This window comes from Coccinella septempunctata, chromosome 6 (genome assembly GCF_907165205.1).
Source record: "Coccinella septempunctata chromosome 6, icCocSept1.1, whole genome shotgun sequence".
Lineage (NCBI taxonomy): Eukaryota > Metazoa > Arthropoda > Insecta > Coleoptera > Coccinellidae > Coccinella > Coccinella septempunctata.
In genome coordinates this window covers 18885606-18912329 of record NC_058194.1, presented here as the reverse complement: position 1 = coordinate 18912329, position 26724 = coordinate 18885606, and the positions used below count along the sequence as shown (strand labels likewise).

At 34.0% G+C, this 26724-nt stretch overlaps 2 protein-coding genes across 4 annotated transcripts in view; both read right to left on the bottom strand.

Moving 5' to 3' along the window:
* Positions 1–4719: 4719 nt before the first annotated feature.
* LOC123314757 (skin secretory protein xP2-like) lies at positions 4720–7328 on the bottom strand. Its single transcript, XM_044900087.1, has 2 exons — positions 7113–7328; positions 4720–6551 (listed from the first exon to the last, which is right to left on the bottom strand). Exons 1-2 carry the CDS (start codon positions 7173–7175, stop codon positions 5529–5531), a joined length of 1086 nt encoding a protein of 361 aa, XP_044756022.1. The 5' UTR covers positions 7176–7328; the 3' UTR covers positions 4720–5528.
* A 7049-nt stretch (positions 7329–14377) lies between these two features.
* LOC123314756 (proline-rich protein 4-like) overlaps positions 14378–26724 on the bottom strand; it is a 31695-nt gene continuing 19348 nt past the window's right edge. The window contains exons 1-2 of one of the 3 annotated variants that reach the window (XM_044900084.1): positions 16275–16606; positions 14378–15678 (exon numbers count right to left, since the gene is read on the bottom strand). In XM_044900084.1, the coding sequence (XP_044756019.1) occupies positions 14566–15678; positions 16275–16298 (1137 nt within the window). In that variant the 5' untranslated portion in view covers positions 16299–16606 and the 3' untranslated portion in view covers positions 14378–14565. Of the gene's footprint in view, positions 15679–16274; positions 16607–26724 lie in introns of those variants that run through there. The other 2 variants (XM_044900083.1, XR_006537866.1) reach the window with 2 other exon arrangements.

Below are 26724 nucleotides of genomic sequence, written 5' to 3'. Positions count from 1 at the left end.
TTATATCTCAAATTTCGGACTATGGAATATACAGGGTGTCCCGTAAAGACCACGTCAAACGAAAACGGAAAGTAGATCAGAATGTGCTCTACCTGATGTGAAAAAATCGTTCATATGAAAGTCTCACAGTTTTCGAGATATTTGATGTTTTATGAAAATGTTGAATTTTTTCACTTAAACTGCTTTCTCTCTTGCGAAAGCTACAATTAAATACTTTTCGAATCAGTTTTTTTTTCGTAAATTTTGTTGAATGATTACCTCAATTCATGCAATGAAAAATACCACAAAATATTATACAGGGATTCTGAAAAAAAAAATTGAAATTCATGTTCTGAAGGAAGTATTTTTTTGTGCTGAATTCTATCTGACGTGGTATAAAAAAAAGACACTAGACCTTTTTTGCATATTACGTTGAAAAGTTGCCCATTTTGTGAGGATTCCGCTGTAACATATTGAATAATTCTCTTGAAAAATGTCAGTTAGTCCTTAAATTACTTATGAAATAAAATTATTCTTTTTTTTTCTTCAATTGCAATGATATAATGTAATAACGCACAGGACCTTCAACATCAAAAAATCTATTGTGAAGAAACTTTATAAAAATATCAATAATAAAAATTCAGGATTCTTATTAGAGCAAATGCTCAAAATGACCACCCCCATCGCTAATACATGCCCATCATCTATTGAGAAATGCCTTTTTCAAACCATACAAACTTCTCCCCGCTATTTTGGCTGCTGAAATACGAATGCGTGTGCTTCATCTCTTATAGGATTCGAATAAATTTCCTTCTTTTAAAAAACCCCAGTAAAAAAATCCAGAGGATTTAAGTCTGGTGAATCATTGAATCGCATCACATCATATCGATGTTCGAGAGTTGTTTAGGCAAAGAAAAAGAAATAAAAAAACTCAGTCAGTGAATTAGCATCTTAATAACATTTTGTTGATTGATTATTTTCAGCAGGAAGTGCAAAATGAAAGTATTTATGGAAAGGGTGAAAAGATCAGTTTTTCATAGAAATGTTCCATTTTCGATAAACATTCAAATATCTTTTTTCGTGAAGAAGGTTTTCACCTGTATTTTACCATTTCGGAATCCTCACAAAATGGGCAACTTTTCAACGTAATATGCAGAAAAGATCTAGTGTCTTTTTTTTATACCACGTCAGATAGAATTCAGCACAAAAAACACTTCCTTCAGAACATGAATTTCAATTTTTTTTTTCAGAATCCCTGTATAATATTTTGTGGTATTTTTCATTGCATGAATTGGAGTAATCATTCAACAAAATTTACGGAAGAAAACTGATTCGAAAAGTATTTAATTGCAGCTTTCGCAAGAGAGAAAGCAGTTTAAGTGAAAAAATTAAACATTTTCATAAAACATCAAATATCTCGAAAACTGTGAAGATTTTCATATGAACGATTTTTTCACATCAGGTAGAGCACATTCTGATCTACTTTCCGTTTTCGTTTGACGTGGTCTTTACGGGACACCCTGTATAGGTATCTAAAAAGTTCAAAGGGTTTAAAATTTATTTCTCGTAATAGATTCTTCAGATTCATCGTATCGAATATGATAATCAACAAAAATTCCAATTCCAGTATGACTGTCGAATATTGGAAAAATATTCATTTGGAAAAGTTCTGATAACTATTTCAAATTGAAATAAATTTCTGAAATACCCCCCCTATTATCTCCGCCACTGTTGAGATCAGTGGGTGAGCTATGACAAAGCTATGCATTTAAGGACCTCTGGAATCAACCGCTGAAATATACAGGGTGTATTTGAAGGTGAGGCTTTTTTTCAACATAATGTAGAACTGGTCAAAATGAAGCGTTTCGCCAAAAATCACATATACAAAACTTTCAAAATGACAAAGTGGAAAAAAAAATTGAAAATGATTACTGAAATAGATCCTAATACGACCCTAGACCGTTTGTTAGCTGAATTATCTCAAAGTAGTGGAAAAACTAATTCGACTATGTGGTTTCGTTTGGGATATTGGCTCGTTCGATATTTACGTGGTAATGAAAATGGAAACTTAGGATTGCCGAATTGTCGTCATTATTTTTTAGTAACTTACACGATTCTATGAAATGGCTCATTTTGATACCAACTGTCAGAAGAGACATAGGACACAAATGTAAAAAATAAAATACCTAATACCTCACCAATAAAATTCAACCAAATTATTGGGATGAAATGGGGCAACAATGAAACATCACAGCACTTTTTCTACATAACTAACATAAGCACTTTCAAGAAAGTGCCTCTATTTTCAAATTTTTTTTTTCAACCTAATTTGCACGATACAACAATTATGATTCTCTCAAAAGTGACCTGATGCATCTAATTCGATGAACTTGGTATACTGAACCATGAACCGTTCATAGTCCAGCCATATGTTTATGTCTTATTTCGTTTTTGCGATGCCGGAGTCACCTTCCATAGTCCCGTACTTAAAATTCAATGAAATTCTGTCGATCCTTTAGGGGTTCTATCTGAGCCATCTTGGTTAAATTTTTGCTTAAACGACTTATTTTGATAAGTTCAATTTTCTGTCAAAAAAAATGCCTCACCTTTTTGTATGAAGGTTAAATCCGAACACCTTGTATACATATTATGTAGTTTTCGTTAATTCCCCCCATTCGCAATTCGCATCACAAGTTCCGATATGTGCAAGCACTGTAAGAAGTTATCATCTTCCATACCTTTACTTTCATTTTATTTTCGTCTCTTGCAATAGCAAATTTAACATTCGCCAAGTGTACAAATACTTTTATCATCTGCTGCAAATTAAATGGCCTTCAATTTAAAGCGCTCAAATTGGAATATATGGAAGATTGAGTTTTCAGATATCATTAGATTGAATTCAATGAAATAACGTTTTACATAACTATTTCAGAGCACATATAACTTCTAAATGATTATATATTATTAGAACTTTAATTTTAGATTCGTCCGTTCTTTCAGCTCCCGGGTATATCCTACGCTAGGTTTTTTGTTGGCCGAAAGTGTATATAGGTACACCTGAAAAATTGCTTTCATGAATTATCCCACTTTCGACAAATGAGAGGTTGAGATATTAAATTAACTGAATTTTGTACCATTTGAGACGGATAGAAAACTATGGATATAGGTATTCTAGGATTTCTGCTTCATTGAAGAAAAATTTAAAGTCTTCCAATTATATTTGTCGCACCAGTCTTTTCTTATTGAGATTCCATTAAACAAGTTCGAAAATTTTCGAAATACTGATCTTGGAGTTGTATATCGACGAAGTAAATATTTTTATTTCAACTCAATTTATCCCGAGTTCCTTTTTTCGAGAAAGAAACCATTATTTGATTGGAAACTATTGAAATCTATTTAAAGCTTATGTTTATATCTTATTTTTATATCTCTGAAATGCCACAACTGAATAACACGACAGAGTTAATTATTATCAATTGCTTTTCACCATATAATGGAGTAGAATATAATTTCTTCTCTATGGAATAAAGGAATTACGTAACGATTGTGCATCAACAAAGTGCAACATCAATATAATTATTCAATAATTATAAAATTTAACGGGTATACAATCGAGTTCTACATGGAAGCTCAACTGAGTTCTCGATTCCAAGAAGATCAATAGCCATTGAAATAATTTCATCTAGACACTAGCTCTAGAGTGATTATGCCTCAGTACCTACTGGTTATTTGGAAATATATCGATCTAAAATATTTCAAATTATTCCTGAAGAAAGAGTATTATTACGTCGCGATCGAAACACGACATTTTATCTATACCTATTTGTAGTCGAATTGAATGAGACCTACCACCCAGAAAAACTGATAAAATTGGGACTAAGAAGTTAACAGTGATGAGTCTTTCTTTCACCTTCGTATATTATTATTACAAGGGCGGATCCAGGATTTTTTTCTGGGGGGGGCACAACGGGCAGACGAGCAAAAAAATCAACAGTAACTGTGAGAAATGAACTTCACTTTTATTTTTAAGAGTTCAAGTATGTATAGAAAGATCCGTCCGTCTGGGGGGGGCACGTGCCCCCGTGCCCCCCCCCCCCTAAATCCGCCCTTGTATTATTATTATTATAAAGGAAACAGAGGAAAAAAAATGAACACCCAATTTTTTATGAAATACGATTTCTTGCCAGATAACGAACGTGTTATATTTGACACCATGTAATATTAACTTGTATGCGAAACTATATTTACAGACGAAACAGCTTCCGAATTGCAGTTTGTGCCAATAAATTTTTAGGAATATCTACTTTTCAGCCATGTATACAAACAGAACGTTTTCGAGAGCTCGTATTGCCACATTTCAAAAAGTTATAATTTCTGAGGATATTTCTAGGTGGTTTGAAATCTTGGGGGATTTTTACTATCGAAGCTTATCTTATCGAGGTGTTCGCTATAACAAACCCAAACTTGACCACCCAGTATTTTACAGAAAAGAACTGATAATAAATTTGATAGTTTTTCAATTATCTGAAAATATTATGTTCAATTTGATATTCTGTCAGAGTAACAGAAACACATCGATTTTTCAACATTGTTGTATTTCGTTTCGAATTTCTTCAGATATTGAAACCGTTAAACAATTAAAACAATTCATTTATACTTAAATTCATATCATACAATTCCAATTACGTATTTTTATTATATATCGAAAGAAATATAAACAATTTCCACAATGGTATTTCGTTCATTAATAAATCAACAGAACTTCAAATAATGGTACTTATTATTATTTTTAAAACTTTTTCTTCAAAAAAAAAACATTATTTCTTTATGTACTCTAAATTCTTCGAGGTGCAATGTCTTAAGTGAAATAATTGGGATGTAAAATACATGGTTTTATTTATGGAAGTGAGAGTAGGTACAGAAAAAGCTTATAATTTATCTATCAAGTGAAACAGTACACACTTGCACCCAAGTTTGGTTTTGTATGCTTTAATTTAAAATCGAGAAATGATTTCTAAAAGTGTATGATGTTAGTTAGTAGTACAGGAGGCAAGATTGATAACTTGAATTAATATTTCATTATTTCATCCACTTTCTATAGACACGTTTCTGCATTTACTTCATTATTAATTTTATTAATATTGAAATGAAATGAACATTCGGACTCAGTTGTTCGATTTATGCAACATTTCCAATCGATAATTGTACTAAATATTATGTGAAAGTCCAAAAGAGATCGAAACTGCCGAGATTAACAATTCAATATTTATCGTTAAAAGAATAATTTAACCTAATTATCTTAATTGTCAACAATAATACAGACCCATGAATATTATGATAAATTGTTTGTTATACATGGAGGATAATTATTGTGGTACCATATGGCGGTAATATAGAGCTGTACATTTATGTTATCATAATATAACAACGGTTACATAAAAAATTTCCAATGGTATTGAAAATACTGGATGATGAATCTTCCCAACATGCAGTGATTCCGAAGATTAGGGTGTATACCCTTTTTTTAAGGACTCATCTCTTTGTACATTTCACCAGCCTGAATTTTCGGAGTAGCTGTCATCATGTTGATATTCCTGTTTATATTCGGGCTCGTGAATCTCTTCCTTTATTGGTACTGGTACTTTTTTCTCAACATAGTAAGGTACTTTCTTCTCGACTATGTACGGCACTGGTTTTTCTACTTTAACTTCAACTGGATATGGCTTCTCTTTGTAAACTGGGTACTTAACAATTTTTTCAACGGGGTATGGATGAGGTACTGGTACTTTCACAGGATATGGTACTTCTTTCTCTACCTTGTATGGTACTGGTCTATTTACCAGGACTTTAACAGGGTAAGGTTTTTCTACAGGATATGGTACTGGTACCTTTTTCTCTACTTTGACAGGATATGGTTTGATTACTTCGTATGGTACTGGTCGGTCGTAGGGTACTTCAACAGGATACTTCACCTCTTTTTCAACTGGGTATGGTTTGGGTACATGCACTATTTGTTTGACCGGAACATATACTTTTTTCTCTACTGGGTACGGTTGAGGTACTTTGACCTCGACCGGATATTGAATGTATTTTGTAACAGGGTAGGGTTGTGGTACTACTACTTTAACAGGGTATGGTTGGTCAACGTGGACATGGACTGGCACCTTCTCTTCCTTGATAACTGGATATGGCTTGGGTACATGATACGGCACTTTGACGGGTACTTTAACCTCATATGGTATTTCTTTGACCACAGGATATGGTTGTGGAACTTTTACGTGCACCGGATATTTAACTTCCTTATAGACAGGATACGGTATCTTCTTCACTACTGGATAAGGCACTTTAACTTCCTTCTCTACAGTTACAACTTTTTCTTTGTGATGGTATTCGTGGTCACCATAGCTCCCGTAACTACCATGGTCAAAACCGCCAAAGTCTCCGCTATGCCCTCCAAAATCACCTCCGAAGCTATTTTCGTGTTCGAATATGCTTCGTTTGTCTTTTTTCGCCACATCTGATACTTCACAGCTTCCCAACCTGCCCAATAAGGCAACGGCTGAAGCGATCACCTAGAAAAAATTTTACATTAGAATCGTCACCACAAAAATTTGAAAAAAGAGAGATGTATTTTGCCTCAGTTTATTAGTATCGACTTCTATGATTGATTCGTCATAATTTGAAGAAAGATTTTCGATAATTGTTCAGATAGGACAATCCTTCCCAATATTTTAATAACTACATTTTAATAAATTCTATTCTAAGATTTTAGTAGGCAATTGGAAATCGGGTGATTTTTTGAATAACTTTTTGTTGTTGATTTTATCTATGTGGGCTAAACCTATATCCCGAATGAACCGCTAAATTCCAGGGTGACTTTTAATTTTGAAGACCACTGACTTCTATCGCATCACTCCAATATAATTTTTGATATAATATACAGTTTATTTTGAACTGAATCCTTTATGCACTGAGGTACCACTAAAATACACTGTTCTCAAAGAATATCCTAATAAGAACTGAATCCATATAATGTCCAATTATCGCGAAGTGTTACAGATAAAACACACAATTTAGTTTTCCATCACAGTTGGCGCCCAGAATAAAAATTATTCTCAATCAAATTCACTTACTATCAGGTTCATTAGTACAAAGTTTCTGAAGGCACTATCAATATCCTTCAATCCAATAATCATTTTATAGACAAACTTTCCCTCTTTCGCCCTACTATTTGATCTTAAAAGGTAGTATTTGCGTATTCATTAATTCGTTATTTTGATATGACAGGACCGGTTTAAGTTAACCGATAATCACATGACAATTCCTCGAATATCGATCATTTACCGTGGTTTACTCTGGGGATTCGATAGAAAAGTTCGTCTCATATGACAGAAATGGGAAATATGTAGAATTTATCTAACTATAATTAGATCCCGCTCATGGATTCACCTGCATATCAGAAGTGAAACAAAATATGTGAAGATATATTTTCAACACAATTGGATTTTTAGTGTATATTCTCGAGCCTATTTACTAGAAGATTCGCTGAAATTTTGAATCCTATTGTTTATGTTTCTATTCTTTAATTTTTGAAATTAGTTTTCTTATTGTCGAATTCCATTGGTTATTTCAAATTTTAAGATCTGTTTAACATGCAGATTAATTTCGTTGTGTTGAAACTGACATCAATAAAAGTTTATTAACTTTATAATTCATTCATTCATTGCTGTATCCCGTTACCGGGAATAAATCTACAAAAAGAAGAAGAAAAAAAAATGATACCAAAGAGATGTACTTAATTTTGTCTGTATCTAAATGGGATATCAAACGAGAAAAAGATTCAGTTTCACTTATTGGTTTATATCGTATATTTAAACATGGTGATCTCTGCGAATTTATTTCCATCAATATATCTACAAATTTTCATGAATTTTGAGATTTGTAAGAGTTTGAACTATTGCAAATATGCAACCAGCTGAGGCAGTTAAATAAACTGCCTCATTTTTTTTTCTATTCCACTGTAAAATGATTTGGAGAATTGTACCTAGATGAAGGAATTTTCCACAGAAAATGTTTCTCATTCATGCATGCCCTATGCCGTTTTGAAGGTGATGAAAAATACATATCGAAAAAAATTTATGCATGATTTTGGACCACGTTTTTCAAGAAGTGTGAAAATCTCTTCAAGATCTGTGCAGCTATTCCAAAAAATCCAGTAATTTGCAAGTATAATTGAAAGACAATTCTTTTTATCTGTATATATTTGTGTTTCGATTTGTTTTTTCGTATTTTCGTGGAGATATTTCTTTTGTGGTGGTACGCTTCGATTTTTTCATTTTCATGACTGAAAACAGTGGGGGTTATCGGGTATTGAAATCAAAAGTGAGCAGGCTTCGTAGCTTGTTTTGCATTGTAGTCTTAGCCTGAAATATATGCCAACTTTTTCACCTTCAAAATAAATGGACCTGTAAAACTGAGCCTTCACTTCATCAAGTTGATTTTGAATATATAAGCTACAGTTTATTCCTGAATCTAAGGAGGACATTTATAGTCTCTCAATCCAATGTGGATATATGTATATATATGTATTGAAATTGAATATTCCATAGATATTGATTTTCGTGTTTAAATGTCACATACAAGAATAATATTTTCGAATGACCTGTTCGAATTCTGAACATATTTTCATTCCATTTTCACAGGTAATACTGTGAATAGAGGAACCTATTTGGGCATTTTAGGTATCGCGTTTACGGATACAAAGTTGTTTCTCAAATTTCTTAAGCATCTGAAACTATTCGTCAATTCAATTATTTTTGGTGTTCTCAGTAGTTGCCTCAAAAATCATTTGTCATAAATGGATGTCACCAACTGTCAGGGGGGGTTATCCATTTATGACTGTCTGTTTATAGTTTTTCTACTTTTTTCTTCTTTCTGGGATGTGGCTCATTTTCACTGAATTATAGAATTATTGCTTCAGGGTTGAACACATTTCTAGAAGAGTCGCAAGGAATGAAATTCTGAATAGCATTTTTTTCTTCATGAAATATGACTGGTAACTGAAGTTGCAAAATTTAACACCTTGTGATTTGGGGATATTACAGGTAGGAAATAAACCAAATATTATTATCATTTCGGTTTTCAATCATGGATTCGCATCAATATATTCATATTCATATTCTTCGCCATGAAAAATAGATACTTTCTGATGTCTCCAGTTACGTCAAGATAAACGTCAGATTAAAATTCTCCAATACTGGCCTGAAAAATCCGGAAATGAATGAGTTGCAGTAGCATTTCGAGTAACGCATACGCTCTTAATTAAGGCGAAAAGTTTAGAGATTGTCCCCTGGAAAAAATTAACGTTTTTTCATGAGATCGCAGTGTACTAATTATTCGTTGTAACGTATGACTAGCATCTCGATATTATACGTTTGTAGATTGATAAGCGTTCACTTTGCGTCGGTATATGGGTAATCTGAATATATTACATTTAATTGTAATAATTCCGAGCCAGCTACATAATATAGTTACTTAACAGGAAAATAAAACGATAAGAATTGCGCTATTACGCCATAATTAATATGGCATATTCATCATCAAGAACAGTAATAAAATAAGCACTTTTAATGAAGAACAAGTGTTCCTCCCGAAAAGGAATGAAGAAATGTTCAGTTGAAAACTATTGAAGCCAAATAGAGGAAATTTGCTTCAATATCTAATTTTTACCGCAAATTATGCTCAGAGGGACAAAGCTTCCTAATCCAATAATAATTTACTCATTTCTGGCTTTCTTTATATTCACATATTAGGTATAATTAGAGATCAAATTTATTGAGAGGTTTTCATAATTCAAAGTTTACCTGAATGCATTTCTGACTCGTTGTTTACAGCGCTTCTCATCAGATAGGGAAGTTGCAAATACTTTTTTTTCAATATTATTTCTCAAATATTGACGGGCTCGAGTTGGAAAGAGTAGATATTGTTAAAGATCTTGGGGTTTTATTGGATAAAAAATTGTCTTTCGAATTTCATATAGATGCGTTGATTAAAAAGAGTTTCGGGATGGTTGGTTTTGTTTTAAGAATCACCAAAAATTTCAAGAACGCCCTCACATTGAAAACACTGTATATTTCTCTCGTAAGAAGCAGCTTGGAGTATGCTACCCAAATCTGGAACCCTCACTACCATAAGTACATTAACAGAATAGAACGTGTTCATCAAAAGCTTGAATTATAGATTTAATCCAAACAACTCACCTATAGATTATGAAAGATCCTTAATTGAAGACAAATTTTTGAGTCTGGAAGGAAGGAGGGCGGTGCTTGATGCTTGATATTAAATAATTTTTCAGTTATCCGTTAGCGTGTTCACTTACTATAAATGTTCCACAGTATTTGTTTTGGATTCCTAAATCTAGAACTAATCTTTATTATCATTCGATTTTCCCTAGAATAATGCGGTTTTACAACTGGCATATTGATGATCTTGACCTTTTCAATCTTAGTTTAGAAACATTCATATCTGTTCAGAAATTACATGTCTTGATTCCGAAAAGAATTAATTTTGGCTCTTCTTATTTTTGTCTAATGTGCAGTTTTTTTTTTCTAATTTGTCTGTTCGTGGTTAGCTCGATGCTTCGTATAAATTTTTCTTATCATAGAGTGTGAAACTGTGAAATTATTGTGAACCTATGTTATTGGATTTTCTGTTGAGGCTCCTGTTGTAGAAATAAATAAATGAATATAATAGTCGGAGGGTGTCAAACGGAATCTAATTTTCTTATCGACAACTTGAATACACTCGCCATGAATGAGAACGAGATACAGGTAACCTTCATTCGAGGAATCAGCTAACTTATCGAAATTTTAATAACTCAAATGGTTCTGAATAAAATAAATTCCCCTGAAATGTGTTATTTGTTGGATATCTCCAAAATGAAGGGATATTTTTTATTGGTTTTAGAAGTACCATCATATTTCGATGAAGAAATAAGATTTCCCATTGAAAATGATAAAGTTTTCCAGCATGAAACTCGAATAAAAATTTGGCCTTTGTTGTGAATTCATCAAGATCACATTGAAAAACTGTTAACAAGGCCAAAAATTCATGATTCTGACCTTAAAGTGACCATCTTTGTGTCCAACAATATTCGTTTAACAGCTCATATGTATATCTCTGGAGAGTTCCCGAATATCAGTGAGGTCATGATCGAAATTTGATATAAAAATGTGATATTCATGGGGCATGACATTTCAAAAAACGAAGTTGATGTAACCGGAAGTGACAAAACTCCAAAATATCTGAAAATATAAAACAATGGAAATAAATTTCATGAAAATATCTTCTCTAGTTAAGAGAAAAATTGCCCTGCATAGTCAAGCCCTCGATGTCTAGATTGATTTTTCCAATTATCCTACATTCAATTTTAGTGAATCATTGGATTTGCAAGTGCCTAGAAGTAAAATTCAGAGAAGTATTACGTTCCTAACTCGATTAAATGAACGGAAATAGTGTCACTGTGATATAACTAGCAATTCGAATAGAAAATGTTATATTATCTCATGCATAGAATGGATAAGCGTACAGTTAACTTGCTCGAAACTGAAACAATTATCTCTTTCTGCGAAAGTCTTAATGGAAATGAATAATTATTCATTTGGATGAAAGACTTGGTAGGTAATTGCCCCAGATTTTTCAAGTTCCAATAAAACGTGACTTGACCATGAATAAATCATTCACCTCTGAATCTTTTCCAAATCAACATAGTACAAGGATTGACTGAATTTATTGAATTTTTCTTGCTTAAAATCGAGTCAACTGCTATAACAATTCATATTTTTTTTTTGAAGCCATTAAATAGCAATCTCTCCAATCGGATAAAACATGAAAAAAATTACAAAAATAGCACTTTATTCATTATTGGACAGAAATGAAAATTTCACATTTTGTTCACGGTTGGCTGACGCTCTCCACACATATTATTCGATACTAATCAGGCACTATTTTATGAGGAAGTTCAGACTTGGTATTCTGTATTCTTCATCATGGAATTCCATATCGGAATGTTCAATATTTCACAAACACATTGAAATCACCAGTGGAACCATTGCGCATTAAGATCATGCTGATTACTTGTATTGTTATGTTGAAATGACTTACCGCCTTGGATGAGAGGATCAGAATACATTAATCCAGCAACGTTTCATCCAAGCAATGAAACCCCTTCTTCTACCTACACCTAAGAAGTTATTGGAATTTGTGTCGTACTGGAGAAGTATCGATTAACAACAGTTGACTTGCAATAGTCACTTGAAATTTTCAAGCCACTTGAAGAACACTAAAAGGGGCCTTCATCAATTCAGAATTTTATGGAAAACCCAAAATAATATTCCGGGTTTTGCGATCATATTATAGTCGCAAAATGGCGAATGTTCCACTTTTACTCACCTACCTAGCTATGATAATAGTAATGATTCTCTTTATGAATCGAGGAACAACTTTCTGCAACACAATATACAAGAACACTGCTTTGAAGTAGTCCTTACTTAGGCGCGATATATTAATATTATAACAGTTTTATAGTGATTATCAGAAGAACATTAGATGCCTTTTTGCTTATTGAGGCAAGGTGTCTGAAAATGCAGAAAATATTCTTCAAATGAAAAGGAGAGTTCATTGATCACTGATAATGAATAGTGATTGGAAGATTCATTTTTGCCATATTGGCAAAAAATAATTGGAGTAATAAAATCTTTTCGAAAATTTGGAATAATTGTCTGTCCAAGAGGCCCTATACAAGGTGAACAGGAATAGGAATAGGAAATGTTCAGCAATATCTCTAGGGAACATCAAAAATTAAGCTTTCTTTATCTAATGGTCTAAATCGCTCATTAAGGGTGCTACAAGCTACAAACCTCAGAAATAAGGGCTTAATGATTATTGGTTCTTCTTACAATACTCTCAAAAGTCTCAAACATAGTATATTATTTGGTACAATCAAGGCAAATTATATAATCGCAAAAGTCTATTCTTTTTTGATTCCTCGGATTCACTAAGGGTAGTTTCTTCTGCAAAATTTTTTTTGTTATCAGTTTTTCAATGATACTCTTTTTATATCGTTCAAAAATTAACCGTTTTTGAGTATAATGATGGAATATGTCTTCCAGGAGTATAACAATTCAACAGTTAACAGGGCGAAGAATTGTCGACCAGTTGTTCTAAACATTTTCAGTGGTTATAAAATACCGATAAATTTGTAGTGTTTGTCGAATGAACTTATGGTCAAAACGACTTAAGTGATTTCGAGTTAGTCAAGAAAAACCAGTTATGGAAACATCCTTCATAAGACTTGTAGCTCCCTCAACACAACTAGTAATTCTGAACAGTTCTGGGGGTAATAGAACACCAAGTAATCTGCAGTGTTTGTCAAATGACCTCATGAAATCACACAAGTGATTTTTAGTTATTCAGAAAAAACCAATTGTGAAAACACCTCTCTTGAGGCAAGCCTACTACAAGTAGTACACTCTCGTGATATATTAACTGTTTTTCCTCAAGAACAAAAAACAGGTGATTTATCATCCCTAGAAATATTGCTCAACATTTTCGATTCAACTTGTTGATAGACAACAAAACGTTACATTTATTCATATTTTTTGTATTACCCATAATTATTGATTATTATTTATAAATTTAACTCGGTTACACATACAAGCAATGTTTTCAGAAATAGAAATATTGTATCAGGATATACTGGTGATAAAGTTTGATGTTTGAGCCTGAACAAATCTAAGTACATATGTGTAAATTACGAGAATAGAATCATGGAAGAATATTTCTGTCGACATTAGAAGTAATGAACGATCTATCAAATCAGATATTTTCCTATTTGATTCACCTGAACGTTTTATTCGTGCTCATCCCCATTATATTTATCATAATCAATTATAGTAATAAGTAATACAATACATAAGTGAATACAGCAAATTGATCAATCTCAAGGAAATGTCAGAAGCTCAAGAGTTCACTCGATAACCAATGTCTAAGTACCAATGGGTAACACGTAACACCCTCTTCATTAACAAGCAAACGAATGAAAAGATTTTAAACATGTTCATTGGCGTGTGGGACCTAGATATAATGATGATAATTGAAGAGGAAATATTCTTTCACGCAATGTCCACAACGGAGCATTGTTTTATAATCCTCCTGACAACAGAACGAAAAATGTTATGAAACCGGAAGAATTATTGCGTATCTGTGCTACTTTTTAGTGCATAATTACATTCTTTTCGTCCGTAGTTCGTCCCATATGATTTCGCACAAGTGTGTCTACAACATCGTAGATGTTTTTTATCAATAAGTTGGTAGGGTAGATAGTAACATTGAAGACAACTTCGTTCAACGGATTTATTGAAGAATATAAATTACAAGAATAATCTCCTTAGTTTGGCATCATAAATAACGAACAATGAGAATTACAAAAATAAAACAGAAGTTTATTAAGAATAGATAACACAGAAGTCACATAAATAAGAAACAGAATATACAAGTAGCACACATAGTGTGGATTTCTGAGACAAATTATTTGTGGCCGTAGCTGTCATATCCGTAGCTTTCTTGGTAGCCACCATCGTAAGAACCATATGATCCATAGTCACCACCGTAGTCCTTAACTGGTACTGGCACGGGTACCTTGACTGGTACTGGAACAGGCTTCTCAACTGGGTATGGAACGTGCTTTTCTACAGTAACTGGGTATGGCCTGTCGACTGGTACTTTCACAGGTACTCCAACATGTTTGATAACAGGTACAGCTACTGGTTTTTCGACGGGGTAAGGTGCTGGGTATGGTACTTTGACGGGTACTGGGTATGGTTTTTCTACTGGGTAAGGTACAGGCCTGTCAACTGGTACTTTGACTGGGTATGGTACTGGTCTGTCTACTGGGTATGGAACCTTCTTTTCGACATGGACTGGGTATGGCTGAGGAACATGTACTGGGTATGGACGGTCGACTGGTACTTTGACTGGGTATGGAACATGTTTGACAACTGGGTAAGGTTGTGGAACATGTACTGGTACTTTAACTGGGTATGGAACACGCTTCTCTACGGGGTATGGAGCTGGTACATGTACTTTGACTGGGTAAGGTACGTGTTTGGTAACTGGGTAAGGTTGGGGTACCAAAACTTTCACGGGGTATGGCTTGTCAACGAAAACTTTGTAAGGCACATGTACGATCTTTTCAACGGGGTAGGGTTGAGGTACTGGCACGGCAACCTTGACTGGTACCCTGACTGGGTATGGTACTGGTTTCTCGACTGGGTATGGAGCTGGTACAGATACTTTGACGGGGTAGGGTACATGTTTGGTAACTGGGTATGGAATGTGCTTCTCAACTGGGTATGGAATTGGGATACCCTTAGTGATGGTCACGGTTTTCTGTACGCTGCTTCCAAGATCAATGGCAGCAAAACCATCGTAGCTTCCGTAAGTGCTTCCAATACCAATACCATTGTCGAATCCGTGACCACCTTGACCAACTAGATATCCGTGGTCAATATCACTGCCATACCCGTATCCCAAGCTCAGTAATCCACGCTTTGTTTGCTTCTTGTCGCTGGCTACAGATTTCTTCTCCTCTGCCTCGGCATTTATCGCCACTGCGAAGAGGACTAAGACTGTCACCACCAGCTGAAAAAAATGCATTTTAATGAATGTTAATCGCAGTCATTAGCTTACTTCTGATCACATCTTTGCCGATTGTACGCGAGAGGTTAAATTATATCAGTATTGCAATCCTTATTAAATGTAATGAGGACACATTTTACGTCAACATCTAATATATAAACTCTTGGACGTAATGATTACCAGAGGATATTGCGCGATATAATTGCTAAATTATTCGATATTATTTTCACATTTGGTCGTCGTTTGCCATTCGATGTTCGGAATAATATTGAAGATGAAGTATTTATTGCCACTAAGGTGGAAAAATCTCGCGAAAACTAAAAATTTGGTTCGATTACATATGGATGTATCCATAGAATTGGAAGAAAGAAATTTTGCTACCACAACTCGAAACTAAAGTTACAGAATTAGAATAAATCCTCGCTGTTAAGTCAATTAATAGGTATCAATCGAATTTTAAGAAAATAAATTGAATATCGCACGTAAAATTTTTGTAGTCAACATCGCGTTTAACTTCGAATCTCGAACGTCACGATATAAATCCTCTGGTCACCAAACACTCAAGGATCACTGTTAACACAAAAATCACCGAAACTCACCAATTGCTTCATGGTAGTGCTCATGAAGGAAGGTTTAGTGTGTAAGTTCAAGAAGTGAACTGCTTGATTTTGGGGAGTCTCCAATGACTTTTATACATAAGTGGGCTTTCGCTGTTCCTCGACCACCACCGCTGTTTGGTCGCATCGGGTTGTGCAAAACGTGCCCCCCTCGAAGAAGAAGGTGAACCGTTTCCACGATCGAGAAAGTCATTTTTCAGTGGAGTCCCTTACGTAATTCTTGATGCGAGGACCATCGCATGGTCCCGATATGTACTCAGCGAGCGTAACAGTTTTAGTTCTTCAGCTGGTATTTCGTTAACTGCGGAACCGGCGTCAGTGAATATTCCGCAGGCATATGTGGCTTCAAGTTGAAGAAATAACGATTTTTTTTCAAGAGCGTGTAGCTTCGCGATCGAGACATGAAAAGAGTAATTAAAAAGCGGCTGTTTGTGAGTATTTCTTGTTGATGGTGCTTTGGGGTATTGGCTTATTGCACTGAATGAAAATAAGGGTTTGATTAATGTTATCGGATAAAATTTGATTACGTTGCCCTTTTTCAAAGTGGAGGGACTTCTTCAAACGTTTAATCACTGTGTGAGTTGTGAATAGAAACTTACATCCTTCTGCTTTATCAATGAAAAATGAAGATGAGAGACGTTTTATGCTCGAATTTTTTTCGATGTTTAAGTCATTTTTAAGTGATGACAGCCAAATTTTCTTATGCAGAGGCCCGAAATAATCTCAAAACATCCTCAAACATCCCATAGTAAAGTTAATGGAGACTAAGGGCGTTGTGTCCCTTACATGATGTTTATATGGTCAGGGAATTTACAATATATTTTCTTTTTTTTTTGAATTATAGATTTGTTGAGGAGACATTGTCTGTCCATTCAACACAAGCCATGGGTGTCTCGGAAAAGTCGAATCAAACTATGAAATCAAATTGTGAGCTTGAATAATTTTTTAGTTATACAGGGTGAGTCTTTAACTCATAAAAATATTTTGACAGTAGATTCTTGAGGTCAAAAGGAACACTTTTTTCCCATACCATTTTTTCCGATTCGGCCCTGATAAAAAGATATAGCCATTTTAAGTTTTCATAATGAGCTATGCCACCCCTGGAGAAACATAAGTCCCTTGAGAATAACAAGCTATATCTATGACACTACACATCTGTGGATCTTTCAAACAGAGTTGAATTCAGCCAAAATACCCAATTTTCCGAATATCACAGATATTTTTTATTTTTGAACATCAAATTACTCGAAAACGGCGCATTATACGAGAAAATATGAGGATTACCTTTATTTTTCAAAACGCTCAAATATTCATTAGGTGGGGTATAGGGTCCAACAAAGTTTCAAGAGTTGGGTTTTTTGAATGTTTCATATTTTTATTGTAAGTAATGGTCAAAATGAAAGAACTGCAAGACATGTAGATATCTTGTGTTGGAAAACGATTGATCAAATAAATGAAAAACGATATTCCGAAATTCATTTCATTCGATGAAACCGTCTGTGAAAGAGAACTAAAAGTAATTTTTTATGGTTTTTACAGCCTGTCTCTTTTAAACTGTGTCTATTCGAAAAATATTGTATAGGAAAAAACTGTTTCTTTTGACCTCAAGAATCTACTGTTGAAATATTTGTACGAGTTAAAGAATCACACTGTATATGACTTCCTTTTTTCGAGCTTGTTGAGTGCATACTATTGCAACAACTACAAATGCTTACTCTCATATTTCTAGCGATTCCAAATGAATCTGCACAAATTTAGTGAAAAGCAGGGTGATAGATTCCATCAAAGTTTGAAAGAACAATTGAAGAGCTTTATAAAGGAGGTTGGGATTCCTATACCGGGTGTCCCAGAGCTTTTAGGCCAGCAGATATCTCAGTTACCTGCGGAAAAAAAAATTGAAAAAAATACTTGTCGTAGGAGACCATACGCTCTTTCATGCAGCATAGCAAAATCCACCCCCTGACAAACAACCCCTGAGAAACAACCCCTAACTTTTGTTTTTCAAATGGCACCCCCATGTTTGTTTGGCTTCAACTGACAGCTCTTTTTAATTCTCAATCAATGATATATCATAATATGTAGTTGTAAAGATAGTCACTCGATAAAATTGAATTCGTTAGTGGGTACTGTTAATTGGACTGATCGAATTAGTCCACATTGTAGAGACAAGAAAAAGTGGATGTTGAAAAAAAAGAGTCAATAAAATGTTAGAACTTTTTGTGCTTTGTTTTATTCCTACGGTATCGGTATCTTTAGTATAATGCTGCAGTAACAATACAGCTGAGCGTATAAATTCGTATTTCATTTGTATTTTTATTTTCCATAATTCTGCATGCCATTCTAGCTACCATGATACATCATTAAATGAGAAATGAAAAAAACTGTAAGTTGAAGCACAACAAACATGGGGGTGCCATTTGAAAAACAAAAGTTAGGGGTGGTTTCTCGGGGGTTGTTTGTCAGGGGGTGGATTTTGCTATGCTGCATGAAAGAGCGTATGGTCTCTCACGACAAGAATTTTTTTCAATTTTTTTTTTTCCGCAGGTAACTGAGATATTTGCTGGCCTAAAAGCTCTGGGACACCCGGTATACAAATTTCACTTGAACATGTAATAATTTTCCTGTATTTCTTAATAAAAATAAAAAAAATGCAAATTCCTAAAACTACAGCTCTTAGTAATTATCTAGTATGTATTTTTATGCTAATCAGAGTTACAGACATAAAGCAGTGTTGTCCTTGTCCAGTGTAATTTTCACGTTTACGTGCACCAAATAAACGTGATATTTTTAAGGTATTTGAAACTGGACGCTTAGTTTCTATTGCAGCTCAATTGATTTAAATTTTTTTCAGTGAAAAAACCTATTTAATTCAAAGATTGAAAGAATACCTAGCCGTTCATAAAAAAAATAAAATCCTCTTGTAGAAAGGTTTTTTTTTCACAATTACCATTTTTGCCTTCCTACAACAAAAACCCTAACAAATAAATTGAATACATCGGTTTTTCCGTGATATAATATTTTTCGTGGAATCAAGCAAAGATTTTCATGGTGATATGTACAAAAGTACCTAACGCTCAAAACTTTTTAACATATTAAACTTTCAGAGCCAAGCTTTGGTTCATAGATTTCAAATTCACTTTTTCAACTGAGTATATCAATATAATACCTTATAGTCCGAACATACTTGATTACATTTAGTTAGTAAGTAGCCGACATGTCGGAAATAGGAACAAAATTCGAGATTTTGGACCTTAACCAAACGCAAATTTAAACTAATTAACGTCAGTCTTCCGCTTGACAAAAGTGAGGTTAGCACCGGTGGATTTCCTGGCCTGATAGTTTTTCGTTCTAAAACTTTTCAACTGAAAGATAAAACAACTGGAAGGAATATCTGGGAAACCAGAGCCCAAGTATGATATACAATTCAGTTTTTCTCGCCAAAACCTTCATTCATCGAAAAGCCACTATTTTCTCTATCAATCAGCAAAAAGTATTGAAAAAGCAATGGAATATTACTCAACATTCAGTGTCAATACTGACAGTGACTACTACAGGTTCTACATGTAGAAATGAATGAAAATCTAGCTCTTGGCCCGCCGTCAAAACCTCAGTATTTTGTAGTTACTAAACTGCACATATGTTGAGAAGCTTGTGTAATAGTTGCCGGTATGTATTATATCTTCATGCGTCAGTTGGTACCCGAGCAGCCACATAATCTTCTGTTGTTATTTGATGATTGCTTAGGATGGAATATAATTAGGTGAAACAGAAACGCGAAAGTTTTCCAGCCTTAAACTTGTTTCTTGCAATGGCTATTTATTACATGTCTGAAAGCTAGGCGGAAATCAAATACACATGGACACCTTCCTTGAACTATATTTGGGATCATATAACATCTTTTGCTCCAACAATAACGATCGATATGGAGAGTTAAACTTATTCAGTCCATTCACAGGAAACGATTATTTTTTATGAGAAAAATGATCGGTTTGGGAAAAGTAACATATAGTCTAGATGAACATGGTGAAAATATGAAGTTAACCGTAATTTAGTCATTGGCTACTTAAACAGTGTTATTACCTTCGCTGTTTTAATAACAGTTCTGGAAAATAAATGTTATCGACACTTTTTGAATATTCTATAATCTTATGGATATTCACAATATTTAAAATAATTATGATAACTCGAACCTCAAGTTTCAGTAGGACAAAAAAAATTCAGTGAAAGCAATAATCACTTATGTGATATATAGAAAAAAGTTTGATTTTCTCCATATTAACAATTTTCTGGCATCAACACTTTACCTAATCCTCTTTCCACTAACACATTCAATTCATTCCCATCAATTGTATGAAAAATATTTCAGATAACTACTCCTTCTATCCTAGCTAAATAAAAATTGAAAAAAAATTAAAACTTAAAAAATTGGAAAAATGTATCACCTAGCTTTTAAATCGGAAACGTTTGAGTTTGCGAAGACTGGTTATTCATCTAACCAACTATGTACCTCCAATGTTTTTGGCATAATTTGACCTCGGATCGTAGAGTTTTTTCCCGTTTTCTTTTTAGGTTAAAAGTCCATTACGAGCTATCCATTATGGAGAATACTATTTGAACTTGGTTACGGTTGATAATAGTGATTATTATTTCATGAAGCAATTATATTTTTATGCTCAACGTCCCAAGAATCTTGTTACAATTGATGAAATTCAACTAATTATGAAATGCAAATGGAATTATTGTGAGACGTTGAAATGATAATATGAATTAATATTAGTTAGTGGAACGGACATGAATTTTACGATTTCCAAATTGATTTGAAATAATTCGAGAAAAAAATTCCACTCAAGGATATTGTTCGAAACTTTTATTGGTAACTACTTGTGTTTTTCATCGAATCGATAGGCAGGAGAAAACTGTCTCTATTTGAGTTATTCGAATTCATAGTGTGAGATAGATCGACAGTTTTCTCATTTCTGATGATGCGATCAAAAATATAACAAAAAAACTCAATATACTGTTGTTGGCTATCGAAAACATGTTTTTCCCCTATATAGTAGCAATTCATTATTGATATATCAATAATGAAATATTATTCCTCATATTTGATGAACTATATGTAGGTACTGAATAAAAATAACAATTACAAAATTGAGTGAACATTGAATTCATACGTTTCTTCATCTTTCATCAATTACTATCCTTTAAAGAGATATGTTGCTTGAAGAAGTTGTATAAGTTCAGCACACTCATTCCTGTAATAAGAAATGGATTGACAAAAACACCTCATCGATCACAAACTCGTCCTCATCATCAGAAGGTCTATTCATTTCTGGTAAAAAGAGTTAGGGTTGCCATTTGAAAAAATTCCATCCCTCGTAGATGACAAACTCCACAATTATACATTGAAGTTTGCGTGTTTTGGAATTCGATAATTCTTCTACAAAATTGCAAGTTCCGAAGGCATGAATCGCTTTTGGGTTACTTTTTGTCCACTGCGCAGAAGCGAATATTCATAGAATATAACAATTTCGAATATTTTACTACATTTATCAGTTATCCCAATATTTCTGAGACCCACCACTGAAGCCTTTCGAAGGAATTGAGAGGTTAGAAAATGCTTAATGACTCAGGACTCAGACTGTTGATTAGGATATATACCATGCTTCAGAATTCGGATATAAATTTTGAAATAAATAAAATATACTTGTCCCAAGTCACCCACCGATTTGGGAGGCTTGGGACACAAGTTAAAATTTATTGATTTCTCAACTCTCAAATGCAATAGGTGATATGGAACGGTGTATAGTTTAGAAAAATTAGAATTTGTGATTATATAGTTGAAATTCGGTAAGGAAATTTAATGATGAACCCATATTACAGCCAAAGTGAATAAATATATTGCAACTCAAATGTAAAAAAACTAAACAAAACAAGGGAACTTTGATTTCTTTCATTATTTGGTGATTTCTTTGCGAAAAATCGGCAAATTTCCTGCTGCCAATGCGCCGCTTGTATCTATTCTGCATTGTCCCAAGTCACCCTATGAAACAACAAAATAATTGAAGGAGATCCGTGTTCCGTTTGATTTGTAAACAACCTTGTTTCATGACATATCTAAAATCCCAATATCCCACATATCCAGAAAAAAAATTACGCATGCACAAAGTGAAACTTATGTACAGGACACTAGAAAGTATAAGGGCCATAAAAAACGCGCTTTTACTCTCCTGAATTCGTTAATTTTTCCTGTCAATTCAAACTCTCTGGTTACGACAAACTCAACAGGAATTAATTATTGAACTAACCGAAAAGATGCTACACAATCTTATAAGTTTGTCCCTTCACTCATAAATGGTAAGAAACAAAGAAATCTACAAAGGGGGGTAATTATCCCAAGTTACAGGACTGTCCCAAGTCAGCCGAATCTACCGGTAGTAGAGCAAGGTTTAACTTAACCTGAAGATGTTATTGTGAGAAGCAGGTGCTTCCTCAGATGCTACCGTGAGTAGCAGGTGGAAGTAAACCTTTCCCCACCTGAAGTTGCTACTCTGATAGCGAAACATGTGGTTAAATAGCTCATATAAGTAAAAAGCATGTAATTCATATTTTAGTTCTTAATGCGATGTTTTTGGTTCCTTTTACTCATTTCAAGGTTGTATTTGGTCTTCCGATTCTTGAATAATCTCATCAATACATCACCTTCTCTTGATAAAAAAAGGTAAACGTGTTGTGCTGTGATCATCTCTCAATGAAAAAGATTTCCTTGCAATTGCTTCAGTTTTGATGGTTGCCCTACTGAAATTCAGTATTATTCTGATACATTCATCAAATCATTTTTGACCGCGGAAATATGAAAGGGGAAACAATAATAATTCTTCAATATTCTTGATTGGTTTAATTTCTTGATCGTATGTATTCCCTCTCTATATTTTAACTAAGAGAGGGCTCAAGTGAATAATACGCACTGAATAATTTCTTGACCCTAAGTTCACTTCGGAGGAAATAGGTGCTTGTACCATTCATCAATTAGGAAGTTAAAGGTTCTCCAGGATATATCAATTTGGAGTCTGATTTGTTGGGTATACATTCAATTTTTCATACCCATTAGGCCCTTATTCAAACGTTCTGATTTGTTCAGATCATATTATCACGACCATATTAAGAAGAATTGAGTTTGTGTGGCCTATACATGATGAAAATCAATAATTGAAGTAAAGAAACTGGAGTCTCATTGAGGCAGATTTTGTTCTACAGTTTCCTAACACGTTTCAATACAGGGTGATTCATAACTATTGGGACTGAGGCTAAGGGCAGATTGTTTGGACCAAAATATGGCTATAGGACCAAATATTCCTCAATAAAATATTGCTGTGGAAAAAGATAAAGGGCGTTAAAGTTGAATTTTTTACAAGGGGACAGAATAATATTTTCTTCGAAGTTCGAAAGTCCTTTATTAAAAGAATTAGAAAAGGCATAGAAGTCGGAGGAGGCCACGTAGAACATTTAATTTAAGTTTATTCTTTTTATGTTACATTGTTTTTAATTAAGCTTTATCATCGAAATAAATAAATAAAATAAATAAATCGTTACTTTAAATCCCCTTCCGATGCTCTGAACTGTTCAATTGTGTTTTTCTTAAAAACGGATGAAAAAATATACAGTGAAATTATTAGCAGAAAACGAAAAAAAAATTCAACTTTAACGTCCGCTATTTTTTTCCACAGCAATATTTTATTGAGGTATATTTGGTCCTATCGCCATATTTTGGTCCAAACAATCTGCCCTTAGCCTATGTCCCAAATGTTATGAATCATCCTGTATATGAGGAAAGAACTTTGTGTCATTGGTTCATCTATATCTATATTACTCGTACCTTTCTTATTGAAGCTTGGAAGCATCTGGTGGTTTTTAAATAGGAATATTTCAACTTATGTCAAGTAGAAAGTTTTTGATTTCATGTACCACTGAAGTATAAACTTCCTATTTTGACGTAAGGAAATTCTGAGGTTTTGAGAAAAGCCATATCATATGGATTCATATGAGTGCAGAAGATAACATTAATATGAATAAATTTGGTCGTTTTCGGGATACTTTGAATCCTTGAAGTTAAAATGAAAAAAGGAAGTTTCAGAAAATGTCTCTATACGATTTAGTTTTGAGAAGTAGTCCAATTATCAGTATCTATTGACTTTCTTCAAAAAACGGTTTTTTTCTTAATAAATTTCATTGCCTTTTTCAATAAAATTTCCAAGAACACATTTGGATAGCTCTTGGAAAATAAAGATGGTTCAATCATATTGGTGGGTAAATTTTTACCATGGTTTAATGGAATAATAAGTCACAAAATCCAATGAGTGGCAAATGTTGAAAATGTATATTTCTTCGATATCTTTTGATATTTCAAAAAAAATTCAATAAAATTTCTGGTATCTTTTCAGATATTTTGTCAGCACTATCCTCCAGTTCCAAATCTACAGATCCATGTGTATAGCTGCCGGTCAATACAATCCAAAAGATCCTCTATACCCATTACATAAATGCGATATTTACAGGAGTAAGGAAGCCGGAAACATTTTAAAGTGAGTACAATACCTTGATACTTTATGGCTGTTTGAGATATGTATCGTAGTTATTGCAATTTTTTAGAGGTGCAAAGTGCTTTAATCGCCATTTACTTCAAGTGTTAGGGACTTTCAAGTCACGTCTTACATATCTAATAAGCCTAGCCTTCACTCTCAATATTCAAAGTACTTACTATTTCCAATGTACTAAGCGCCTGAATATTATGAAAGTCTTAGCTAATAACCACTGGGGATCCGACGAAAAAACACTCCTGATTATCTATAGGACACTTATAAGATCAAAACTGGATTATGGATCTATTATATATGCAACGGCTTCTGCATCCGTATTGAGTAGCCTTAACGTCGTACAAAACACAGCACTACGATTAGCTTCAGGAGCCTTTATCACAAGTCCCACTGACAGCCTCTGCAGGGAAATGGGTGAGATGCCACTCCATCTTCGAAGACAGATGCTCCAATTAACTTACGCATCTAGGATCTCGGCTGATGAACAAAATCCTATTCAAAACCAAATTTATAGAGACAAAAACCAGCAGCTCTACTCAGATCGAAGAAACCTTAAGTCTCCTCTATACCACCAGGTGAATCATGTCCTGGCGGACTTTAGAATACCTGTAACTCTAAAACATAAATTACCATCACAACCACCATGGTCTCACAAAAGGGCTGATACAAACACTTCACTTACACTATATAGAAAAACGAACATACACCCTCTCATTATTCAAGGAAAATTCAATGAATTAATGGCCAAACATGAAGATGAAGTAATAGTATACACCGATGCCTCCAAGTCAGCTGAAGGAGTTGGATGCGCCTTCCTCACACAGTCACATACAAAAAAATTCAGACTTCCAACAGAATGTTCCATATTCACAGCAGAATTAGTAGCCATCTCGAAAGCACTGGAACATATTGAGGAACAAAACATTGCCCACTCTGTCGTGTGTACAGATTCATTAAGTGCTATTCAAGCAATTCAAGAGCTCTACTCGAGTAACACTATGGTGACTAAGATAAGAGATCTATTGACATCCTTGTACTCCAGACATAATAGCTGCCAAATAGTTTGGGTTCCTTCACATAGTGGCATAGATGGAAATGAGAAAGCTGATCAGGCAGCAAAAGAAGCAATCTCTTCAGTAGAGGAAATTGATATGTTGACCAATTACGATATGAGTAACACCTACAAAACCTTTATAAAGAAAAAATGGAAAAATATTTGGCAACATCAAAGGTCCAAACTTGCACTCATCGACCCAACTATATCCAACCTAAAGCCTATCACCCAACATAGAAGAGACTTAGTGACCATAGGACGACTCCGAATCGGACATAGCCTTGTATCTCATCAACACCTCCTAGCAAAGGATAACGCCCCAATATGTACTACATGCAACACCAATATCACCATCCGGCACATTATAACAGAATGCAGCATGTACCAGACCCAAAGGAATCATTTCAATGTGAACATCAAGATGGAAGAAGCTCTTAAGATCAACACAACGGATATCCTCAATACTTTAGCTTTTATAAAGTCTATCAATGTGAAAATTTAATTGTAAATAGTCCCCTAAGTCATACATGTAACAGTTCCAACACCGCTAATGACCTAGCTGTCGAAGCGGCAAACCTTAAAAAAAAAAAAAAAAATATAATTATTTCATGAAGAGTGATAACAAAGACCAAAATGCATCCATCATTAGATATTTTGGATCAGACATGCTTCATAAAAAATGCACACAACTCATATTTCATGAGAAAACTGATACAATTGAAGTGAGTATACAGGTAGCTGTAACTATCAATTAGCATATTGCAAATGCTTTTGTATTCAAATT